At 39.1% G+C, this 26,123-nt stretch overlaps 1 protein-coding gene across 2 annotated transcripts in view; it reads right to left on the bottom strand.

The window, feature by feature from the left end:
• Nucleotides 1–637: 637 nt before the first annotated feature.
• LOC131475323 (meiosis inhibitor protein 1) overlaps nucleotides 638–26,123 on the bottom strand; it is a 47,135-nt gene continuing 21,649 nt past the window's right edge. For both annotated transcript variants that reach the window (XM_058653371.1, XM_058653372.1), the window contains 14 exons: nucleotides 25,453–25,603; nucleotides 24,648–24,833; nucleotides 24,366–24,491; nucleotides 23,978–24,167; nucleotides 20,141–20,254; nucleotides 19,327–19,437; nucleotides 17,547–17,722; nucleotides 17,185–17,269; nucleotides 15,854–16,038; nucleotides 12,205–12,286; nucleotides 11,699–11,805; nucleotides 10,364–10,495; nucleotides 3,199–3,326; nucleotides 638–1,174 (listed from right to left, as the gene is read on the bottom strand). In XM_058653371.1, coding sequence (XP_058509354.1) covers nucleotides 1,120–1,174; nucleotides 3,199–3,326; nucleotides 10,364–10,495; nucleotides 11,699–11,805; nucleotides 12,205–12,286; nucleotides 15,854–16,038; nucleotides 17,185–17,269; nucleotides 17,547–17,722; nucleotides 19,327–19,437; nucleotides 20,141–20,254; nucleotides 23,978–24,167; nucleotides 24,366–24,491; nucleotides 24,648–24,833; nucleotides 25,453–25,603 — 1,828 coding nt within the window. In that variant the 3' untranslated portion in view covers nucleotides 638–1,119. The remainder of the gene's footprint in view (nucleotides 1,175–3,198; nucleotides 3,327–10,363; nucleotides 10,496–11,698; nucleotides 11,806–12,204; nucleotides 12,287–15,853; nucleotides 16,039–17,184; nucleotides 17,270–17,546; nucleotides 17,723–19,326; nucleotides 19,438–20,140; nucleotides 20,255–23,977; nucleotides 24,168–24,365; nucleotides 24,492–24,647; nucleotides 24,834–25,452; nucleotides 25,604–26,123) is intronic.

The following is a 26,123-nucleotide window of genomic DNA, read 5'->3' as shown; positions in this document are numbered from 1 at the left end:
AGCTTGTGTAAGGGCGCAGCAGGAGAAACAGATTTACAGTGTGTGGATGGGTGGTTCTCCTGCATGCTCAGGTGCCACAGATTCACCTGAATCGTCTAGAGATTTTCCTGCTGTTGTGAAATCATCGCTCTGTGTGAACTGCAAACTCCACAGAATGTCCAGACCCATATCACCGGACATTGCCAAGAGTTCATGTCTGAAAATGGCTTCATAAACAGATGCTTCTCTCAGCAGCAAAACCTCTTCCTGTCAAACAGTAATTACTGCTTAGTGTTAGGTCTGTGTCACACTCACAAATGTATTTCTATGTGTGGGTGTTGATGACAAACTGTCCTTTCTCGGCCACTGTTTTTTGCGTATTGTTTTTTGTTTTTGTTTTTTTTAAACAAAATCTCCCTGGGCATGGTAAAAAAAAAGAAAAGAGAACTGGGTTGTGGGGTTAAGATAACTATTAAAATTACCAAGTCTATTACTTCTTTCATGTTCATGCTCAAAGTGTCCTTTCCACTTCTGCTTAAAGCCCCAGGGACCCGAAAAACAAGCTATATTTTAATTTTACTGTAGGGTTTAATTTTAATGTAGTGAACAGAATCTATGAAAATAGACTGAAAATGACTCAGCTGTCACAATAATAAATGACTACAGTAATGGCTGGTTTAACCTTGAACACTTGTGTCACCACAGTTGTAAAACCTAAAACAAAGTCACATTTGTATGAATACAACAAATGTCCAGAGAGCTTGAATGTCCTTTAGCCACTCAAGGAAATATCAGAGACTCCCTGCAACAATGGCAGAACATAGAACACATACTGTATAAGCACTGATGTTGGTCTATAACAAAGGCACAAATTAGTTTTAGATCTGACGTTTGTATGATGCTGCGTTGTCTTGAAATGCCAAAGGTTCACAGCTGAGTATTCTGTCTTTAACACCGCTTGTACATTCAAATGACTCATTTCAAATGAACAATTAAATGCCATCAGGAGCATGTGAGAGAAACAGAAAATACACAACAGGCACACAGGAATGAAAGAAACAACACAATAAAATGAAGAAAGAAAGCTGTCAAACCAATAGCATCATTATTAATTAGGTGCATGTAGTTTTAGCTGGAACATCAGTCTAGCGTCAGTGTAAAGTCTGACAGACAGATGGACACATCGCTGACATGCCTGCAGACAAGAGTTAAGGAGCAGTTAAGCAGGTTGTGTGTGTGTGTGTAAAACATTATGTTTCACAGGAATGGTAACAATGTGTTTACTGGAATGAATGAATAGTGTTTCACGTGTTGTCATTTTAGGTATGACATGAGAAAATTGTGTTAATGTAACAGCAGGCACCTAAGCTAACATCAAAAGGAGTTGACATGCACGGAGTATCTAACAGTGTGTGAGTGGATTAAGGGAAGAACGCATGTGAATCAATCAGTACGACAAATACAGAAAGCCTTTAAGTACCGACTCTTAGTAAGATACAGTTCATGACTGTTTTGTGGAACGCAATTTAAAAGAGACTAAGTGAAAACCACGACACACAAATTCAATAAGATGCCAAAGAAAATCAATGACGAAGCTCTGCTGACAATGAAGAACAGGATGATATTGTTCATGCTTCATTGAGTATGTGTGTGTGTTTTTATGAGGACTAAAAAACTTATAAGCCATAGGGAGTGAGGATAGTGAAGGAAAAGTGAAGACATTTTGTCTGGTCCGCACAACTTTAAAGGGCTTTTTGGGGGTTAAGACCTGAATTTAGGGGTAAGGTTAGAATTAGGTTTAGGATAAGGGGCTATGGAATGCATTATTTCTATGAGTGTCCTCAGTAAGAATGTGTTTACATTTTTCAGATGCTTAGAGGCCTGTTTGGTTATTTTATTTTGCAGGGTGTAAGCAGGGATGGGCAAAAATGTAGTGAGCTAAGCTACGGGCCTCACTACATAGAAGCTACCACCTCTACAGAATGTTTCTACTTCTTGTCAAGTTAATGCTCTCTCATTGATTAATATGCCAGTCACATATACAGGTTAGTTCCAAATTAAAAAAATAGCAGCAGTGAAATAGTACAATAAACTCTCCACAACACATCCAGTAATGCTGCAAAACTTGGTTAACCTGCTCTTAAACTTTCAACTGACGCTGAGTAACACTCAACATGAATGTGAACGTGTCTGCTGCTCTTTTAAACTTATTCAAATGTATTAAAACGACTTGATGTAATTGCGTTTTGAATTTGTTTTGAATCATTTATCAAACTATATCTCATAGTTTGATGTGAGAGAATCATTGTGATGCATTTAAAAAACCCACTGATGAGAAAATCCAAAGCTAGAAACAGCTGAAGCTACAGTGTCTAGCTGCCTTCATACATAACCTTTTTTTTTTATTGCTGTTCTTTCAATTTTCTTTTCAGTTAGCGCTGTCATTTGTGAAAAAGAAATGCAATATAAATAAAAGACTGTCATTGTGGCTTGTAGACTATTAGTCTGCTTTATACACATTAACTCTTAGTATTTTATAGAGTGGCCTACAGAATTACATCCTCATCACTATCATCAACATTTTGATTTCATTTCATTTCTCTTGCAGTGGAGGGTACAGATCCTCTGATGTCAATAATCTGCAAGACCAACCGTGAAGTCACCAATGCCTGTCAAGTATTTGTCTGCAAGGGTCTCAAACTGTCTCAAATTTCAGTTTAACATGAATCAGACCAGATTAAAGACACAACACAGATATGTGGAGACTGTTTCGATTGTTTGGGTGTGCAGGTTGCAGCGCTGTGTCTGTGAGAGAGACAGCACGGCTGGTGAATCTGAACGATTCGGGTGCTTGACGCGTGTGGGTCTGTGAGTTGAAAGGTATGGCGTGAGTCAGAAAACAGGTCAGGCGGCGACAACAGCACCTGTCCATCAGTTTGCGAGTGTATGCTGCTGTGCACTCCTCTACGCCACTGTCATATTGAAGTGCCTCTGCCAGCTTTGTCTATATAAGCATGTCATTGGGTGTGTTATTTCACACTGCATCAAGAAACAGTGCTGTGATTGAGCCTCTGAATGTAGCCTGTGGACACTAGTGCATAGTGATATCACATAGTGATAGCACATAGTGATATCTATGTGAGTGTGTGAGTGCGTACGTGTGTGTTTTCTGTGGTTCAGAGATGTTAATACGTGTGTTTCGCTTCAGGTTAGGGATACAGGATGTTGCTGGACACACTGGAAACGCAGCTCTTTGCTGGTGATTGCAGGTTGAGCTCCTCCATCATATTCCTCACTCTCAGCTTGTGCCCCTCTGTGGGAGGACACTGCAGGGCACTGCTCTGGATCTGAATGAATGAAAGAGGCAGGAGTTGTTTTTTTGAGATGAAAGAGACAAGTGAAAGCCCACTGGATGTGGGATGTTTTATATGATGTTAAATTAGAAAACAACAAACAAGTTTGCTTGTTTGAAAATTATTTATTATTAACTTATCATAACTACAATGCAACTGATATACTGTATATCTCAGTATATTTGTTCTCCTTTATGTTTTTTAATCATATGGCTATTTTTTTTGCTGTTTTTTTGACCTGTTATATTGTTTGTATGACTTGTTACAAACCAAATAAGAGAGGAGAGGCTGGAAAGAGGAGCAGCATGATGAGGAGGAGACGACAACACAAAGGCGGAGGAAAAGATGAAAAGCAAGAAGAGACATCATTGTGATGCTGGGACCAACAGTAATAAGCAGTGAAGAGGACGTGAGAGGGGAAAACCAATAATGGGAAAACAAATAAATAAGCAAAATGTCTTCAAAGAGAAAAGAGGCTTATGTCGGATTTGGCTGCACTTCAGTAACTGAGTCAGGGCCCATTCAGACCTGGTATTAAAATCCCTAACACTTGTTCACACTTGGCATTAAAATGCATCTGGATGTATCTCCTGTGACCACACATTATCCACCTAGTATCCACACCATTTATTCAAATACAAACTGACATCAAGACAGTTTGCAAGAACAAATGTATGTTTTAGATGGGTCTGACTGTTCAGATGTGTCTCCTGTCAGTGGGTTTGCGTGTGTGTGAGGAACAAGAGGAGCTCGAGTGAGAATCAAAGCTGCTCTCAAGCTGAAAAAAGTTTTACCCACTGGAAAAACTAAATCAGTATAAATAGTGTTGCGGTGGTTGCTCTAATCCGTCCTGAGGACTGCTGATTGTTTAAATTTCCCCAATCGCCATTGCTCTTTTAAAATAAATTACTATTAATTAGAGGTCATTTGCAGCTAGTGTTACTAATTAAGAGCTTTCATTGCTTGATTTACCAACATTTGTTTGAAGCAACTACGTAAATTTAATGTTGGGTCTTTATTCAGGTGACCACACAGTAGAATGGATGTTACTTTCACACTTTGAAATATTATTTTACCATTCAGCTGATAAACCTCGTCATCATTCATGTGTATTATGTTTTTTATTTGCAGATAAAAAAACAACCTGGATTTTATTTGTGCAGAGCAGCAGCTTGGAAATTGCTTGGAAAGGACTGCTACTTCATCATTTAGACTCAAAGGGCTACAGTTTATTCACTACTTCAGAATAGTTTTTCTGTCAGAAAGAGAAACAGAAGTAGAATTACCACCACAAGGCTATACAGCTCTGCTATACACCAGTCATGTAGAAGGATATATGGTCACAATCTCACCCTCTACTCCTGAGCTATGGTGTTAAATAACAGCCAGGAAAATGCTTTTGCAGAACACTGACACTGTGAAGTTGACCTTTAAGCATTTGGATATAAAATGTCATTACTGCTAATGTTTTAGCCATTTACACAGCTTTAAACTACCTTTCAAAAGAAAACGCTTATATAACTGTCACCAGAGTCACTTAAAAAACATAATACCTTAGTGAGCTGAAAAAAGGCAATTCTACTTTAGAGTCGCAAATGCAATACACACACGCTTTCTCACTCTCACTCATATACACAGTTTTGCATAATTATTCCTCTTAAGACCCTGCATTGCCTTCCATTCATTTGGACAACCTAACCAAAGACTCATTACTAACCTTAACCATTACCAATTAATGCCTTACCCTAAACCTAAACCTAACCTAACCGCAATTCAAATCTTGACCCTAAACTCAACCAGTTCTTCAGAAATGAGGTTCTGCCTCATTGGGACCAAGTTTTTGTCTGCTTGATGACTACTGGTCCTGACAAGGACTGTGTTTATGTCCTGTGCACTCACACACCATAACTACCACTATCCTCAGCCCTAACCTAACCCAACTGTCCAATATTTAATCATTTTCGTATGCAGATTTGCTTTTTTGTCACTATAAGGGTGAGAAATCTCCCTAATGTGACTGTAAACAGACATTAAAATGTGTCCTGGACACTTCTCCTGTGATCATATATGATCAGAGCTCACATCCACAAGATGTATGCAAATACACAGATCATTTCTGTTTATGAGAGTCTTGTGCCTGATACTGTGTCAGTGTGATGGAGTGACAGCAACAAGAAGTCAGGAGAAGCTGAGTGAATCATAGCACTACTCCTGCTGCTGTAACATGACGTAAGATTTAACTAATATAAAAAAGCAATCGTGTGTTGATCAGTGTAATTACTGTGGCAGTAGGTAGAACTCAATGAATGTATATGGACATTGAAAAATGTACAAAAAATACAGTAAAACCACAGCAATGAAAATGAGTCACTGTTAGCTGAGGATGAATCACTTTCAAGCGCGCTCATCATGCTCCAAAGTTTTTCATGATCAGATCCCGGTCAGAGGACTCATTCAGGACACTTCATCACTCGGGACACCTAACCCGATACCATTTTTTGTCTAATACTGATAACAAGTATCAATCGAATGCATTCATTTTTGCATCTTTTTACCTAAGCTGTTAGCAACACATTTGTGCTCATACAGTTGCCACCTCACTTTCAAAAATATAATTGTCTAACAAATATTTTGCTCTCAAAAGGAAGAAATAAACAACCCGCAGTTTACGATGTGTGCTTAGTGAAGCAATTATGTGAAATTAAGGGATTTTGGATCAAATTGCATTGTGAGTTTTTCTTTTTCCAATCAACACTGATAGCGAGTATCGTATTGACTTGTCCAAGCGTATGCACTCAATCCTCGCCATTTTTAATTGGAGATTAATAAGGCTGTACTAACAGACTAATTAAAAAACTGGTATCTACAACTGACTGTAAACTGTGTAGCAATATGTTTCACGACTGAGAAGCTGCATTCAAAGATCTATATTCACAACAAGTGAGTGCATGCACTCAAATTTAAAGCTGTTTTTTATTTGGCAACAGTAACAAGCAAGTGAATACAGCAGATGGTATTTTAAGGAGCAGGTGGGTGAAGGAAAGGGCAAAGTGTAGAAATGGCTCCAACACTGTTCAGTAATTGAAAAGTGTAAAGCAGACAGCAGAGGTGAATAAAGTGGCATTGGTGAGTTGAGAAGAATTTGGCAAAAGAAGATATAGATAGAGGAGACTTAGAAAAATGGAAAGAAACAGAAAAGGCTTGTTAGTGAAAGGTTGAGCTCAGCAAGCAAGAATGAAAGGGAGAGAAAAAGGGATGGCAGACTGATTCAATTTAGACTGTGCAAAGTTATTAGAAACTTGCAAGCTTTAAAAATCATGAAAAGAGATCAGCTCTGATCTGTGAGGTGTAGACAGAAAAGGACTGGAAACTGAATGGATGATACAGACGTACACATGCAGTCCTGAGGCAGGAATATAAACACATACTGTATGAAAAGAATCAAAAATGACCACAGGCTATTTAGGCTGTGGCTTCAACAGCAAACAATGCGTTCTCACACTGTATTTGTTTACACACATGCATGACAACACAGATACGTAAGTTCCGCATAACCTGAGATTTCACCAAATGCAGATCAACGCAACCTACAGAAATTGTGAAGTATAGAGTGTGTATGTATGTTTAGCGTACAGTTGTGAATTGTGGTTATGTTAAGGTTAGGGTTAGGCTCCAGGAAATTAATGTAATGTCCTCTGAAGTCATGGAAACCAGACTGTGTGTGTGTGTGTGTGCATGTACATGTCTTTAGTAGGCTGTTGGGTGAACATTTGACTCAAACCTATCTTTATGCGGACATTTTGGCTGGTCCTCACAAATTTAAAGGGCTTTTTGAGGGTTAAGACTTAATTTTATTGTTAGGCTTTTAGTTGTGATGGCTAAGGTCAGGGAAAGGGACTAGGGAATGCATTTTGCCTATGAGTGTCCTCACTAAGAATACTGTGCAAGAGTGTGTGTGTGCATGTGAGAGATAAGAGCAGTGAAAATATTGTCTTGAAACTGTCGGAATCGTTTATAACATTGAACTCTGCCACCCTTAAACTCACACACACACACTGCACTGGGGGCTGCAGCTATCATCAGATTCTGAGCTACTTTCAGAATACTAAATTCCTGGTTACGTATGCAGTGCTAAATTTGAGTTAAGCAGTCTGAAGGCGCTGATGTTCCTTCAATGTTTGATAATGCCCTGAGGGAAATCCACATGGGATTTGACAGTGACAAAGTATAGTTGGTGTCAGACAGGTTGATTTATGCATTCCTAAAAAGTATGATCTTCTAGAACAGTGGTTTTCAAACTTTCTATACCAAGTACCACCTGAGAAAATATTCAGCTCTAACAAAGTAACACCAAACTTAAAATACAGTGGTGTAAATAGGCCGAGCAAAGTGAGCTACAGACTTTTCACAGGAGGCAGATTTATTATTAAGATAACTTGCTCTCTCATCATCCTCCTGTTTTTCACATATACTTCACACTGGTATAGCGAAATTAGATAAAGGTGGAGCAAGAGATAAGGTGACTTTAATTATTATTTCATTTATTATAATTTTTTTGTTATTTGTCTCATTTTCTATGCACTCCAGTCAATATTCCTCAGCTCCACTCTGATCTCATATCCTGGTATATGCAGTAGAACAGTATTCCTCCAAGTACCACCAGAGGAAGCTTGCGTACCACTGGTGGTACACACACCACAGTTTGAGAACTATGGTTCTATCATTTTCGTGCAAATTAGTCACTCATATGCACATGAGATATGAACACAATATCCCTTTTTTGTTCCTCTTATGTCGTGATCAGTGTTAGCAGAACAAAGGGTAGTAAAGTTGACAATTGACCTCTAAAAAAGGCAATTACTTGAAATTTCGTCATGAACATGGACCCCTGAAGTCTAATCTGCTGATTCTTGTGTCCAATAGAGCATCTCTGCCAAATCTGTAGGAATTCTCTTCAGGCAAGGTTGAAATATTGCTTTCACATGTTTTGCAAGAACAGAGTGACCCTGACATTTGACACTGACTGGTTGAAGCTAACTGTGGTGAGCTGAAAAGTAACTGACTATGAACAAAACACATCAAACCTCGAAGGTAGATGAGCTTCAACAGGATAAGCTCCACTCTCTGTTCCTGTCAGCCATGAACAGAGATGTGAGGCTGCAGTGGGAACACACACTCACCAACACTGAACAAGATGCAGATGGCTGAGTAATAATATGAGATCAACAACATGAACTGTGTCAACAGCCCAGGCTGTTGCTGGTGGTGTAATAGTGAGGCAATTTTTTTTTCCTTGGCACACTTTAGGCCCCTAAATTAATACCGATCAGTCATGGTTTGTCACAGTCTATATGAGTAGTGTTCAAGGGCCTAATTAGCCACCGCATCAGAGTGGTACAACAGGATATTGGCAGCATTAATGCGCAGCTGACAAATCTGCAAAACATTTTGGGATGCAATCATGTCAACGTGGATCAAAATCTCCAAGGAAATTTTCCAACATATTGTGGCTGTTTCGAAAGTGCAAAGTGAGCCCTACACAGCATTATTGTTGCGTGGTGTTCAAAATGAAGTGCTTGGTCTATGGTAATGATCGCATTCACCAGATTTTGTGCAATAAAATACATTTTCAATTAAAATTCATTTACTGCTTCGGTAAATCATTCAAGCTTATTTTCAGTTTGCGGTTTGGTTTGAGCAGCTTGGTTATCACAGGACACACGGAACTGATGGTTGGTCGACTGCAAAGAATGAGGACCAACCACAATACTGCCTCAAAGGAATGTATAAGTAGGCAACTACTTTGCCTACTGACAGTAGCCTGTTTTCATCAGTGAAAAAGGGGAAACTAGAAGAACTGTATGATGGCAGACGAAACATGTTTTTTGCATTTGCTTCTTGATCTTGGTCGGTCATCACAAAGGAGGACGAACAAACTTCATGCTGCAGTTGTGTCCAAAGGCCCACATTAAATCTGGAACTTAGGGAAGATATACTGTAAATATGATACTGATCTCCTTATTGTTTGCCCTTATTGCTTGCTTCCTCATTTCCAAGTCTCTTCTCATATTTTAATTGGGTGGAGCTAAAGAGCCAGTGCTCGTGATTTCTCACATCAATGCTGATTGAACATGCTGAATCTGCCGTAAAGCTGTCAAGAGCTGACACTGCCGCATATACTGGCCCAACAAAGACTATGGACGTCTTCACAGGTGGGGGAAAGTATTCATTGCTTGTAAAGCTTTACAGTAATCTTAGGTACTGTATTTTGCCATGTTATATTAGTAAACTAGAGAATGTTCAAATCCTCAGGGCTCTGCTGGATTTTAATGGCAGTGGCAAAAGTGGCAAAAGCAGCAAACAGCACAGCCACATGCTGGTTTTTTGCTGATCTCAGAATGTAATCTGACTGAAACTTGAATTTTGCTGCCGTGGTGCTAACTGTTGGTGTTTTAGGTGAATAAACAACCCTGTCTGTCCGATCAATACTACCCCCTCTCACCCTGTATTTTACTGCCTGTGCTGGTCTTAGCAGCAAATTAATAAACAAATTCAAAGTACTACAAAAGTGAAGTTGATTGTAGGGTTGCTGTGGCAGTCAATGTCCTTGGTGTCACACATTGTTCAGGCACACACTGATTATACAACAGCTCACTATTTATTTGTATTATTCTAAAAGACATGGAGTTGGAGTATCAGCTGTATCAACACTCTCTGATAAATGTTCAAGAGCAACACAAGAGAGATGCTGTCCACAGATAAAGATCAAAGTGAGAGCTCAACACATGTATTCAACAACACCAGTATTTCACATGTTGTTTGTTATTGTTAATTTCACTGTGGGGAATTCCCACACAGCACCATCCCCACTTGATTGCCTTTCTGATTCATTCATTGAGTATTTGTAGATATTCATATGTGTTAGTCAAAGGACTATTGCTGTGAGAATCCACAAAACAGCTCTCATTATTTTATCTGTGTCTGTGTGGGTCTGTGTGTGAGTGTGTTCGTGGGCACGTGTGTAAGTCCACCTGTGTGAGGAGCAGCCTGAGGGCCTGTGCTGCTTCTTGGCTGAGCTCCTTCACCCCCCTCCTCTCGACCGCCTCCATCACACGGAGCAGGTCAGGCTCCCACAGCACAGCCGTACTGCTGTGCAGCAGGAGCTGCAGAAGACACAAACACGCACATAAAATGCACAATCATGCACAGTTGCAGTCGCTAACAAATGCAAGAGAGCTAGGATGTGAGAAATGAGAGGGAGGTAGAAATAAATAGAAAGATTCAATGCAACACTAAACATGTTTTACTGAGGTGATTTGATTTGATGTTGTAGTTTCAGTCAATATAATCTCTATAATTTTGTTCATAAAGTACAGCTGAACAAAGTCACTATAGGAAAGCCAACTCAACCTCATTCAGCTATCTGCAGTGATGGCTGCAACATTAATGTTTAAAATCTCATATATAAAACCTTTAATTAAATGGTGCCAACTTTGGCTTTTAGAAGACTAAACCTAAAAGGATTACCTAGGTAACCTAAATCATTTTTCATTCTTCTTACTGTGCCTTTCTTTTATTATTTTATTGTATAACTGGATATTTTCACCCTATGTCAGCTGAGATTGGTACCAGCGACCCTCATGGAAGATGAGTGAGTGAGTAAGTGATAACTGGATATTGTCTTTTATTTCTATTACAATGTGTAGTAGTTTTCTTTAAAATTTGCATGCTGTCTTCTTGGCAAGGTCTCAATAAGACTGTACCTGGTTAAAAAGGGATATATTTATATATATATATATATATATATATATATATATATATATATATATATACTGCTACACAAAGAGATAGACAGTAAAGAGATTGCAGCTGTGCTTAGAAAAGTTTATAATTTCCTTCGAATGGTTCTAAAGCAGATATAACATTATTTCCAATCCATTAGTGGGTGATAAAAACCCACTTACAGCCTAATCTTTAAACCTGCTCTAATCATAGCACTGAGAATGGGGGTCTCCATTTCAATTTGGGATTTTTATGGTTTCTTGCTTTAGGCTGTTGCCACATTAAAGGCAGTATTTCTTTGTGGCGACATCAGCATCAAGATTAATTGCAATTGGTAACACATGAGGGGAAATTATCAAATTGTTTGTTTCTACTTTAATTTCTGTGTTGTACTGTGTTGTCAGTCTGCATATCACTCCACTTCATTTCTGTCATTGCTCAAAAAAAATGCTGTTACCACCTCTGCATTTTCATTTCCCTTTTCATTCATTACATATTGAAGTATATTTATTAGTGCTCACAACCACGCCCATGGAAATATAGTATATTTAAGTGGAGAGTGTGTATGAGTGTAAACATCTTACAAGTGTGAAGAGTCTGAGAATGGCAGGGTGCAGAAAGCAACTCTCTCCTGAGCTTAGCAGGCAATAAAGTAGGAATCGGGTCCATGGCTGGCACACCACATATTTTACTAACACACATACACAAAGAGGGAGAGAGAGAGAAAGAGAGAGGGTGAGAAATAAAACAATGCCCAAGGGGAGAAAAATGACAAGTTAGAATGCCTAATTCAGATGGGCGCAATTTAATTTTGCTCTATTCCTCCTGGTGCAATTACTGAAAGTGGGTAACAACTGAAATCTTGCCAGCGGCCACAACGTGCAGACATAGAGCATATGAAAAAATAAGTGCATGCTTCTGTGTTGAAGACAATTTGAATATGAGAGAAACAATGAAACACAAATTCAGTAACGACATAGCAACAAAACAGAAATATTACTTAACAGTCACATTTGTTTTTTCTCCGTCTCATAGTCGCACAGATAACCTACACTCACTCATTCATCATGGTCTGCCTTTGTCTTAATACCTGTAATATGACTCTTTCTCTGGAGGAAGCCCAGCAAGGAGCTCAAACAGTTGACCGAGGCTCTTAGCAGCAGCTCGTGCTTCTGAGGAGAAAGGTGAAACGTGAGAGCCAGGAGGCGTCTTTTGAGACATCTCAGATCTTTATTTATTATTACTTCAAGTCGTGAGGGCCACAGAAATATGAAGTGTGCCTATGTGACGCTGCTTGTCGGTTACAGCGACAGAAGAACAGGAAACGCACATTCGCACACACCCCCACAAACTCACACACATGCTCATAAATGGACAAAGATGAATGAAACAAAAAGGAGAGCAAGGGAGCAGGAACAGAGGAACACACACTGGGCTTTGGATAATACATGTATCTCTCACAGAGGTGGTGCTGGCACTGAACATATCATAAAGTCCAAAAATACTAAAAGTAGGCCAGGTGGAAACACAGATGACAGTGGAGAGCTACACCCTCATTTCGAAGCATAGAGGAGGAGGTAGAAGAAGAAAGCAGTCAAGTTTATAAGTGGAGGGGACACAAAAGTGGGGAAAGTGAAGGGGCTGAAGGTAAAAGAAACGAAACATGAAACACATCATTATGTATCAATTAAAGGGCAGGTTTAACTGAGAGCAAAGAACAGAGAGCAAAAGGAAATAGAGCCTGAACTGAGGACACGACATTGAACATTGAAAAAGAGGAACAAAGCATGGAGCATGTAGCATGGAGTACATGTGTGTGCTCTACCTCCTTATGTACTTTAAATGCCTTCAGAAGAAGGTGGTGCTTGTATGTTGTCAAGAGCAAGGAACTGTGAGCCACAAAAAGTGAAGAGAAAAGAGAAAGAGAACAAGGAGAGAAGAGACAGGACATTGGATGATAAAGAAAGGAGAAAAAAGCTAAGAGGAGAGGAGTTCTGAAGCTGCAATGTTTCCTCCTGCCACCCAAACAAAGACTCAAGGACAGAGAAAGAGAAAGGGAGAGAGAAAGAGAGAGAGAGAGAGAGGGAAAGAGAAGAGGGAACTGTTCCTCCTATCAGCTACTGAACAGCAGACTACAGAGCACTGAACCATGGAGCTGAAGCTCAGTTCTGCTCTAGTCTTTTACACAGAGAGGAAATGCCACTGGTGTGGAACCAGAGACTGATATCCTGCAGCAAAGTCAAAGGTTAAAAAAACTGAAATGCAACATACTCGAGGTCCAAGTATCATCCAAATATTTTGAGACTATCAAACTCAAACAGACAAATATGATATCAACTTTGCAAATGTTAAAATTCTGTTGTATTGTTATGCCATTCTTCCTGCCCGTCTGTATGTGAAACACAATGGAAGTCATCAGTCTGGTGAACAATAACTAACTAAAAACGGTCAACTCACTTGATGAATGCGCTGGTGACTAAAGCATTTTTCTTTTGTGACTAAGTGTTCTAAGATTTGTTTGTTTTTCTTGTGTGTCCTCATTAATACAATCTTTTATAACTGTAGAATTTTTTGTTCATTTGATTGATTGTATTTTCATATTATTGTTCAAGGATTTGTCTTTCTATTTAATATTTACTTGCACTCTCACGGTTTAAACTTAATTTTTCGTTTCAGTTTGGTCATTATGAGCGACTAGCTAAGTAATGACATAAAACAATTTGAACTTAATTCTATTTAATAGACAATGAGTAATAGAAGGGAGTAACATCCAATGCATATCTTACTCACGCAGTCAGGCTACTATAAGTAACCGCACTCATCCTTGGGCTACTCCTGCAAACCTTGTGATTCATAGATTCACAATGTCTTACTGCAGTTATATAGAAAAATGGCCTTCTATTGTTTTTTAGTGTGTGACTGTTCAGCAAAGATAGCATCCAATATACAGAGCTGTGTCATAGCGCATATTTATGAGGTGCCTCTGTGTATTGTGACACTGGAGCACTGCAGGATCATAAAAAGTGATCAGCTTTAAAGTAAAATGAAAAGGCTGTGTTGGTATCAACATACATAGACAGTTGTTGTTTATATACTCTGTTTGACAAAGACGCTATGTACTCCCTGATTTTGTGCACTCATAATTTAAACCACGTTGGTTCTTACTCTGTATTGGCAGCCACCCAGGAGAAGTAGTGCTTCACCTATTTAATATAAAATGAATGCTGCAGGAACAAGAGCCTGGCTCTTCTGCAATAAGTAACCTGAGCCAATATACCAGCTACATGAAATAACATTTTAGTCACCTGTGATTGCTCTGGATCTGCAAGCCATTCCATTACGCTAACTGCTAAATCAATTGCAATCTAATTTTCTATGCAACCTTGTTAGTGAATGGGAGCTTCAATGTCATGCTGTTGGGATTTTAAAGATTGACTTTATGATACCGCTGCTGCAAGGGATACAGAATGGAGTGAGAGTAAAAATGTATTATTGATGTAATATTTGAATTTCTGTACATACTATATAACTTATAGTTGGGCCACACAGTGGAGTACTGGCAGGTACTGTTGCCTTGTAGCAAAATGAACCCATGTTTTCAACCCGGTTTGACAAAGGGCCTACTGTATGGAGTTTGCATGCTGTATGTTGGCCCTGTGACGGACTGGCGACCTGTCCAGTAGGGGTGGGTGAAATTATTGATTTGGTGATATATCGCCATCCTTCCTTGTGCAATGTGATAATCGCTATGCCAGGGCAAATATCGATATTAACATATATATATAATTAAGAAATTAAGGTGCTCTAAAGTAAACAGTCTCAGCCAGTTTCAGTGACTGGACGTCGCTACTTGATGTCTCCTCATGGCGGCGCTTTTCATATGAATGAGGGAAACTTGGGTGGAAGTTACCAGAGAAAGCTACATTAAGTTTAACACATAGACTTTATGCACATCGCTCTATGTGTTGTGAATAAATAGAGAAATCCTGCACTTTTAACTTTTCACGGATTTCTTGTTTTCTTCCCTTAGACAGATATCGTGACGTATCCCTATATGATTGTCTTTAATTTTATATTGGTTATCACAGAATCGCTGTATTGTGATATTATTGATATCATGGACAATGTATCACATATCGTATCGTGAGGTACCCTGTGATTCCCACCCCTATGGTCCAGGGTGTACCCTGCCTTGAGCCCCAGAGGCCTCAAAATCCTGATGGACAATGAATGAAACATATTGTTATTGCATGTGTTAACAATTCATATCATTAGTGAGTGTTTTCTGATTTTAGCTATAATAATTAAATGGCTCCATTAGAGAGTGGTTGTGCATATCACTTCTGTTTTTCCATGATGTGTTGTTGTTTACCAAGTCACCATTAGAAACCCATGAAAAGTACACAATTTGCTAACAGATGGAGTCTCCCTAATTGTAACAGTTAAATCAGTTCAATATTAAATCATCACTCCATATAAAAAAGAAAAATTGGAAGCGCTCCAACTTTTGTCACTGCACAGAATTTATTGTGTTCTGTGTCACTTTTGTCTCACGCAATAAAAAGTATATAATGTTCTGTTGAAATGGTAGTCACTGTAGCAGATTCAAATGTATCTATATCAATTCCATATCATGTTTAGGACAGCTCAACAGCAAAATTAACTGAGCTATCTGTACCATCAACACACACACACACACACACACATACTGTATATATACAGTTTACAAGTACTACAACCTGTAAAAGAAGTCCACTGAGAGCACTTGAGAGAAACTGAGCGCCTCTGCAGCCCAGCGGGTACAAAGCTCCGTCCTGGACACCAAGTGGTCTGGGCCCAACCAAGCCAGGGCCAGTGCTCACACATACGACTGCCGATACCAGGTCAGCATCAAGTAGAGCCTGCAGTAGCCTCAGGTAGCTGACTGGAAAGAGATATTGAGAAGGTCAATTAAAATCTGGGGGCAACAGAATACCTTAACACATAGGAAAGAAGAGCAGAAAGCAAACATGTAGAAAGTAAGGCCAGAGGAGAAACAGGAATATAATGGAACAAAGGGGAGTGAGAGAACGAGCAAGAATAAAACATTTTTTTTTAAATATATAAAACATTTCAGAGGCTGAGTACATGAAAGACCCTGGGTGTATGTTTTGGATTAATACCTGACAAAAGGGGGGCAAGATGCAAGGGCATAATATAGAGAGTGTGAGGCAGTAAAAGACAAGGTTGAACAGGACAGCAAAACTGAGGGATCAAAGTAGTGATGAATAGACATGGCCTAAATGACTGCTAAAACAAAACAGGATAAACAGAGAGCACTTTCAGACACTTGAATCGCACTCATGCCATGTACACTGAGATTAGAGGTCTCTGGGGTTGGGAGGACTCAATTAGTGGCAGCAAAAAAGGGCCAGGAGAGACAGAGCATTGCAAATAATAATAAAATCTGAGACAGAAAAACAAAGAGGAGACTGAGTGAGTGAAAGAGTGAAGAGAGAGAATGAAAGAGCGACAGTCAGGCAAAGGGAGGGAGCCAATACATCACAACGATCCTGACAGGCCACTTATCCAGCTGACAGACAGAGACACAGGAGCAGCAGGGATGATCTGTCTGCCAGTGGTGCCTTGGGATGTGGGCCACTTTAAATAATGAAAGCATGTGAAATGCATGCACAGCATTTGGTTACCTTCCTAAATAAAACCCTGACAGTCAATTTACACATGGAGGAATATATGTAAATGCAAACTAAACAGTGGTGAACCTCCCTCTTTTATTGTCAGCCCTGAGATTTACAGGGTACAGATCATTGCAGTATTTGGTTTCACATATGATGTGTGTTTGGACAGAAAAGATGCAGTGAGAAGTGAGAAGAGAATCAATAGAATACACAAAACAGGAAGAGCAATAACAACAACAAAAACACAAGCTGTGCACATAATATTCTGGAAGACCACTGAGGCATTCTTGGGTTATAGACACATCACCATGATGTATTGTTTTAGCATCTGCTCTCTGCAAGCACAGGAGTCTTTCAAAAATAATCATCAGCTAAAATTCAGAGTTTGTTACCCAGCAAAAGATCATCTGTGTTTCTTTTCTGAACAAGGAGTTGCTGCACAGCTGTGTCCAGACGCCAACTGATGCTCTTATGGACCTTAAACAATGGGGGAAAAAAAGAAAAAAAAATAACAAGGAAGAAAGGGGAGAGGAAGAATAATATCCAAAGACCAAAAAAACTTTTTGCAAGAAATATTATGCCTGCAGTGCCAGCAGGGAAGAAAATACATTGTTTTACACCACAGATGCAGAACAGATTAAATTGGTGGTTTATTCTCCACCCACATCTAACTACACTTTATTGTACTGTAAGCTTGTGTCTTGTCCTTGACCATAGAAAGTTTCATCCTGAAGTTATGGTGAGAGGTGTGTACCTGAGCAGAATGAACACGTTGCAATTTAATGAGAGAGGACAGGAGTAAATTGCTGCAGCACAGCAGGGATGAAGGAGGAAAGGCTGACGGAGGAAGGCAAGGAGTAGGGGAGCAGGAGGAAAGGACTGTCTGCAGCTGGTCCATCAGTCCAGTGTTGGATAGCAGCGTGGAGACAGCTGGGGAGGAGAAGGCACTGTGCCATCACTCTTTGATAGGATTCACACTCACGTATCATTGTGTGTGTGTGTGAATAGCAGTTTGTCTGGATTTATATATGACGACATGCTACAGACAACCACTCACATTTATTGCCCATTTCTGAGGCACCTGTGAGGACTTTGCAACATATGTCAAATTTGGAATGTGTGGGAAGCTTGTTAAACTTCACACACTACAAACAATACACAAGCAATACACACACATGCGCTTTCATTCTCACACACACACACACACACACATGTTTTTGTACCATTTAGCTTAGTGAGGAAACTCAACTAAACTTTGGAGTGACAGAATAAGAGCAACAACCCAAATGTCCTGATGTTCCATGAAATACCCTTATTTCCCAGATACTATATAATTCAACATGTGTCTTACATATTCATACAAGTGCACTCAAAATCACCTTCTCACTTTCACTGCCTCAGCCTTAATCAAGTGAGGACTCGATGAACACATACATTTAATTGAGCCTATACTGTGTTATTGCACCAGTAAAATTCAAATAGAATTCAAGTAGATACAACATTGCAGTTATACACCCTACATGGACAACCAACCAATCCCCAGCATTTAACTACACGTATGATTACACTACTATTGTGCATCTATCGTCAGCGGTGTAGCCCAACGTTAAAATAACTAAAAAACTCACCCCTAGTGACAGAGAAGCAGATGGTGAATGAAGGTAGGCTGCAACAGGAGCAGTAAAAGAATGCTGTGGGGATAATTAGCTTTGCTTTTAATGGCACGCTGCTCTCTCGCCACAAGACTTATTAACAACACAGGAGCTCAGGAGCCTATGAGCTTTTTTTGTCCTTGGAATTTGTGCAGGCAAATTATTGAGTGTGATATAAAGTCCCAGTCAATATGTCACATGATTTACTCTTTACTGTTAGTAAAAGGCAGTGTAACATGTTTTAATCCATCTTGATGATTCTTGTTCCTTATTTGAGCTATGTCTTTTATATTTTAGGCCAACTGATTCCAATTTCGTGTTGACCATGTAAGAATCAGAACTGACTTGTTTACTCCTGATCAGAGACGTTTGACCAAACTTTTAAAATAAACTGTGCTCAGAGTGTATGTGAGATGAGTCTCCACATGTCACTGTTTAAGTTTTATCTTAGAACACACAATATGTAGGTTTCGCAATGTGACAAATCTTGACAAAGGGACTGTATATACAAAAGTGTAGATATCTGTCTTTAGACTCTGAAGCCTAGTTCACGGTACGACATTTGAAGCCCAATAATCCACATATTAGCAAGTTTTAGCAAGTAAGAGCTAGTCACCCGAAGACTAAGACAATGTCCAGGCCTAAGCAATAGTCTGTGAACTATGAAGGTGTACAGCAAGTGTCAGTTTGTGTGCTTATTATTTCCTTCTTGGCCGAGGTCAGACTTCCACCTCAGATGCAACAGGGCAGAAGGAGAGAAGGACCATGAGGATGATAAGGTTCAGTGTGTGAAAAGATGCGGTGTCAGGAGAATAAAGAGATTAAGGAAAATATGTGAATAGAAATCAAGACAGTTGGAAAGAGAGGAACAGGATGTCTTACCTCTGTCAGTGCAGTGTGAGGGGCACAGACTCAGGCAGCAATACAGGTAATTGAGGGCAGGCAGCAGGCTCTTAGTGTTGGTGGGCCTCAACCTTCCTGCTATATTACTTACTGGCAAACACACACACACAGATACACACACAGAGTTCAGGTGTTTCTATTTTATCATTCATGTTGTTTTAGAGCTGCAACTAACAATTATTTTCATAATTAATTCATCTGTCGATTTGTATTGGTTCAGTCCATAAAATGTTGAAAAATGTTGATTGGTGTTTCCCACATGATGAGCTCTTTGTCAAATGGAATTGAAGCTGAAGAAGCTTTAAAATCAGACAGCTTGTTTTACTTATTAAAACAAACGTCTAAAAATGAATCCTCTCCTATAAAAATAGTTGAGAATTCATTTAGAAATCAATTAATAGAATAATTGTTGCAGGCCTTTGTTGTTTTGAGACACATTCCATCCAAAGACAGTGTGACAGACAGCCAAAAATAACAAGAGAGGACAAAAATGTCAGATTTCGTTAGCATGACATATCTCGGCATTTGCAAAATGGTCGACAAACATTAAGTATGTTTTTCAGGGGTGTTGCCAAACTCATTGATTTGTGATAATCCAATTTCCCTTAGTATACTGTAATCTAGCAAGCTTTTTGCTGTATAGTGTAGATCAGGCTGTCAAGTAGACAGAGAAAAAGAAACATAAATGTGTAGAAGTTGTGTGTTTGTGTAAGTATACTAATAGATGGGGGTTGTGGAGACGGATGTTTTCCTGCTCCTTGTATACCATGCCTGCAGCACTTTTTGACCTCACCATGGTAGAGCAGCTTGAAGAGCACTCCGTCCATCTTACTGTAGGAGGAAGATAAAGGCGGGTCACTGGCCTGTGTCACACAAAGCAACTTCAGCACCAGAGGGAGGGAGTTCACTGCGAAACAAAGACAGATAGAAAGGCACAACTGTAAATGAAAACTTGAAAAAGAAGCAAGGCAGTGAGTGAGAGATCAACCTCATAACAGTGAAGTGGGATTAGAGTGAGAGACAAGAGGGTGAGTAAAACACTGAAACTCCTGAATTAATATTCCACCTTAATTCATTACTTGAACTGAAAACCTAATGTTCCTGTTGTAGTTTTCAGAGGAGCCAAAATCGAGGACGTTGCATAAACCCTTTTTCAAACAAATCTATTATTCACATGACAATATCATGCATTGACTGCTACTGGTTGGTAAATAAGAGCCGGGAAAAACAGTCATCTACAGGATGAAGCAAAGATCAGTTTTGATTAATGTTACGTACAATGGAGTTTCAGGTCATTCTTGAATTCAAATAAATGTTTGTGCCAGATGTTTTTTCCCTAGTGATGAGCTTAATCATCACTGGGGCATTTCAATAATCTGAAAAACATGTGGTCATTGTTACCCTGCCAATAAAAAAATACCATTAAATTCTAATCAGTTCACCTATGAGTCAGTAAGTAAAAGTAATGTTTGTATCTAATTTGTAGCAACACAACAACATTTCCGCTGGGCTCAGCCACGATGACAGCAACCTTTTGATGTTTGATTTGACTTCAGTTCAGTGTTACTCTTAAACTAGCTGGGCCTGATTCTGGAAGTTTGCGTCATTGACATAACTATGTGACACATGGCTCACAGTGTCCCAACCAGCTCACCAGACTTGCACAGTGCAATGACAGAGGTTGAGATGCAGAGTGGGAATAAATGAGGCTCCATTCTCCCTATTACCAGTCAGTAACACGTCACAAACATAACACCCTAATGGCTGCTGTCAGGTGCAGAAAAAAAAAAAAAACACATTAAAACTTCTATATGAATAGTCTGAGTCTGATTCCAAAGAGGGTTAAGGGTGAATGAAACCCTAGAGAGAAAGTAGAGAGGGAATGTAAAGTAGGAGATGAGCTGCAAGATGACAAAAAGCAGGGTATGGTACTCGTTGGAGGAAGATCAGGGAGAATAATCATCTACCACTGATGTGCATAGCATTTAAATATCCCCTCTTGGGATTCTCCTGCATTAGATGCTAATATAAAGCATATATTAATGCAAATTACAGTGGGCTGAATGTATGCATGTGTTGATTAACAGTGTGTATTTCCACAGGGCAGGGGATAAGGAGAGAACATGCAGAGACTAACACCACTGCAACAGTTTGTGAATACCCAGCTGGCACAGGGGCATGTGTCCTTTAGCTGTACTCATTAACCTGGTCGAGCAAACACACAAAATATCTGGCTGCTCAGCCAAAAGCATTTTATAGCACAAAATGGAACCTGTAAACCTTGAAGTGCTCATACACTGCTTCATTTGGACAAGATGTTTTTTTTGATTTAACAAGAATGAAACTTTGTTATTTTCAAGAAGCATTTGTTCTGTGATGACATGATGATTTTTGTCCTATTGTTTCACTAAATTGTCTAAGCTTTTGGCAAATGGATTCAAGCAAAACTGTGATAAATTGCAATCTAATGACAAGGGGGTGTTGTTCTTTTTCAAGACAGCTGACAACATTGAGCAGGGCTGTTCTTCATGTCTGCAGAATACGATTCTTTCTTTAATGAGACATGATCGACCAGTATATTAGACCTTATGAACCTTGTAAACTTGTCTTGGTTTCATCAAATCTGTTTGATATATGGAATGTCAGAATTCTTTGGAGATGCATTTCACCAAAATAGCTTTTCTTAATCAAAAAGAAGATGAGCATTTGAGAGAACATAGCCCAGATGTGGATGCAACTGCTGGCAGTTTATAAGACTGAGATTTAATTAAATAACTGAAAACAGACTGCCAGGGTGGATATGTTTTCTTACATCTTACATTATAGGGTAAACCCAGGAGTGTGTATGTATTTATATTTGTATGAGCTTGTACAGGAGCAGACATTTTCATTAAACCTTCCATTTGCTTTACAAAGTCTTAATATGTACTGTATAACTTAGGCAGAAAAACATCCTGGAGAAAAACAATGTCAGCCACATCATTAAAAGTAAACCCAGGAGAGTAACTGGTGATATTTACCTCAACTGTACCTGTTTTAATGAGACATGTCATATCAAATCTGTTGACACATGATGAGTTATGAATGCTGTCAAAAATCTATGCCTAAGTGTTATTTCTTTTGCAAAGTTAGTCCGCCAAAGTATGTTTTCCTTTTTTTAAAAAAAACGGGTAAATCTACAGAATTGTTTGCTAACTAATTAAAAATAAAAAAATATGTCAAAATATCTGTTTATGCTGCGGCTTAAAATGATTATTCTGTGTTCAAAGCACAGGCTTAAAGGCAGAGCAACGATGCACAGGAAGTGCATCACACTAATTGTCACTGATTTAGCAATGGGTAGTTAAGTGGAAGGCAGAAAATGAGCATGATGAGAATAATCTGACTGCTAAAAGCTAAATTACTTGCACTTTAGCTGATGTGGTATGTGAAGGCATCTGTGACAGAAACCTACGAAGGTGTTATTTAACTATGTAAAAGTATCTCTGATAGAAAAAATTAGGTATACAGTAAAGGGGTTGGAGGGTAAATATGACAAAACTTGGTCACAATTCATGACCCATGTCAGGAACTTGCCTTTTACGTGACCTCTTGTTTTTATTCATTTATTTTTATTTTATTTTGCTTGGGTAGTGGCCCTGGTCTTCTTGATACCCAGATTCTGATGTTGCACTATTTTTTACTCTTTATTTTTTTTTTTTATTCCTGTACCAGAAGTCCGAATTGTTGGTGTTACGACCATACTCGTCGCTATAGATCGTTTAAGTCATTTTTGTTGGTGTGTGTTTTTGTATTTGTTTATATTTATTTGTTTTTGTGTTTTCCTTTTCCATGTTGTGTTACCGGGTTAGTAGTTTGTACAGTGTGAATATATTTGTGGGGATGCCACCTGGATGGGGGGTGGGGGGTGGGGGGCAGGGTTGACAACTTGTGTAATAAATGCTTGTATAAATACTTTTGATATGGAAAAATTATAAATAAAGTTGGGAAAAAAGTATCTCTGAAGTTTAGAACTTTTCAGTACACTTTGCAGACAACCAACTGACAGGGGAGATTCCTTGTAGAGTGATATCACTTCGATCAGTATGATTAAATTACAATTAATACAGTAGGCACAGTACTATTGATGTGGTACGTGATTCAGCCCAATGTGAACGCAAATAGAGAGGGTCTGGTTCAGGACACTGACCGATTGTTATCAAACACTGTGATCATACATAATGTGTTTAAAAGTCCCTGATTAATGCACATTAACTTCAAATGAAGGAACCCATTAGTGTTTCATTGCTGCAGTGCAGATAAGTGATGTCACAAGGACTTTATGCTGCATGATTTATTTGTTTTTATTATGGTTAATAAGTAGAAGTGGAAATCAAACCATCAAACACTCTACCTCTACATGGTTAACAAGTTGATAAAAATACTCACTATAGCTATAAACTAATTGTTTAGAATTTCAAAAAGTATGAAATTTCATTGAGCCTCACATCATAGTACAACTCGTTACAGCAAAAAAATAATTTAAACCTCGGGGTAGTTGCCTTGAACCTTGAATGCATTTTTAGATTCTTAAGGACAAGAAATTTGAAAATTATTCTGTAAAATATTCATTGAGGTCATTGTCTCTTACACTGTTTGGTGTGCCCCTCTCCGAGCACATGGCCGACATTCTCCACACTGAACCTCTGCAGTGCCTGAAGAAGGGCTGGTCTAAGTCTGGAACACAAATCCACTTCATACTCTCTTTTACCACATAATTGCACCTCTAGTACCCCAAGGGCTCGCTCTGCTAGAGGGGCCTCCCTGGTGCAAAGCATGTCCTGTAGTGATACAGAGAGTGAAATACAAAGACAGACACTTGAAACTTTACAACAATTAGTCCTAGGCTTTATTCTAAAGCCAACCAGGCACACAATGCAAGATATTGTGTTTTCCATGGAAAGCAAGTCTGATACAGTACTGTATATTTGGATGTAACATGTTGGCCTTGTCTGATTCTGTATATATCTGATTCTCACCAGGAGGATCAGTATGACAGCTGGATGCTTCTCTATCAGAGTGACAAGCTCCTCAGTTTCAGTGTCAGCCTCCTGATTGTGAGTCTCCTCTTCATGATCTTCTCTCTTCTCCCCCTGCATGACTGCCTAAGCCCAGGAAGGAATACCAACCATCTTTTCATCAGTTCTGATGTCTAATGCATCACATGCAACACCAATCATTTATTAGTGCATTCAAATAATCAGTAAAATATTCAATGACATTTATCATCTGAGACCAAAGTGAAATGACTGCCTCCTTACCATGGACTGCTCTGCATCTGTGTGCTGTGCTCGATTGTTTAACCAAAGTTCCAGGACTAAAGGCCCAAATTTCTCTGCTAGCTCCGGATAGCGAAAGATGAAATGGAGGAGTGCAGGATGGTGAATGTAAAGGGAAGAGAAGCTTTGGCAAGAGGAGAGTGCCTTGCTGATGCAGTTCAATGGAGCCTTAAGTAGATTGTAAAAGAAAGACTAAATAGTATTTTATTCAGGGCAGTAATTCTCACACACAAGTTAATACATTTGTGGTTTAGATTTTTTTTTCCTTACAACCCAAACTAGACTATCTTAAACTCTCTTTTTGTAGCCTTTAAAAAAGTTGATCCATAATTCTACAGCGCAATATTGATTTTGAATCACAAGAAGAATATGAGATGTGTAGCTTTGATTTTCAGCCTTCCATGGCCTACATTTTTAACTTTACAAAAGTGTAATACCAGTGCATAATGTCCTCTTTCTCTGTGCAGAGAATTTAGTTTTAACACCTTGATCTTAATAAAATTCTGACATCCTAATGTGGCATGTAGATACACATATCTTAAACTGTTTGACATGACTTGACAAGTGTTTCCACAGTGTTAACATTATTTGGATTTATAGTGAAACTAAATAAAACTGAATATTTTCAACTGAGACAGACCTCTCCTTACTGCTGTAAATGTGCACATTAGTATAAATAAACGATAAGGCATGAAGAGTAAAGCAGTTCAATAGCAGTTGTATGTAATGGCAATTCATATTTGGCATGCTCTGCAAAATATGGAGGTTTATCAAAGTGATCGGTTACCCTGTCAAGACTCTGGCTCTTGTCCTGTGTCACTGCAAGCAGGTAGAGGGCAGAGCGGAGCACTGAGCGAGGCAGATCACAGCTGCCCTGGTCCTGCACTGAATGCAACAACCACATAACACTGGAGAACACAGTCTGGTCTGGTAGGAGCCTGAACACAACACAGATCATGACATCAGCATATTTTAAACAAACATACAGTCAATGTCATTGCACATTTACAAGTAGAAAACCCATTCAATGTGAGGGTAATGATGTGGACAACCATACAAACTCTGAGTGCCAAAGCAAAGTGTTATAGGTGCATGTTGATGTCGTAAACTCAATATGCTCTCTCCCACGCACAAATGCACACATACTGTGCACAAACACATTCAGTTAGAATGTATTCCAAGGCACGGACACGCACACAGTAAATCATGAGCCTCATGCTTCTCTGACTTATATAAGGCCAGTCTTGTTATTTCACAGTCACACCTCCAATGAAAAGGTCTTATCCTTGAGTTCATATCTGCTGAGTCCTTCAACGCTGTAAATCTTTGAGCACAGTTATCATTAATCTTGATGAGACCAAATAGTGGCAAGGAGAAACTTTCATCCTATTCCTCAAGGTTAATGCACAGCTATGATTCCCCTTGAAGGACAAATAAAACCTTCCAAGGAAGCTTTAG

This window comes from Solea solea, chromosome 16 (genome assembly GCF_958295425.1).
Source record: "Solea solea chromosome 16, fSolSol10.1, whole genome shotgun sequence".
NCBI classification, from domain to species: Eukaryota; Metazoa; Chordata; class Actinopteri; order Pleuronectiformes; family Soleidae; genus Solea; species Solea solea.
The sequence above is the reverse complement of the archived record's forward strand: the minus strand, read 5'-3'. Positions and strand labels throughout refer to the sequence as shown.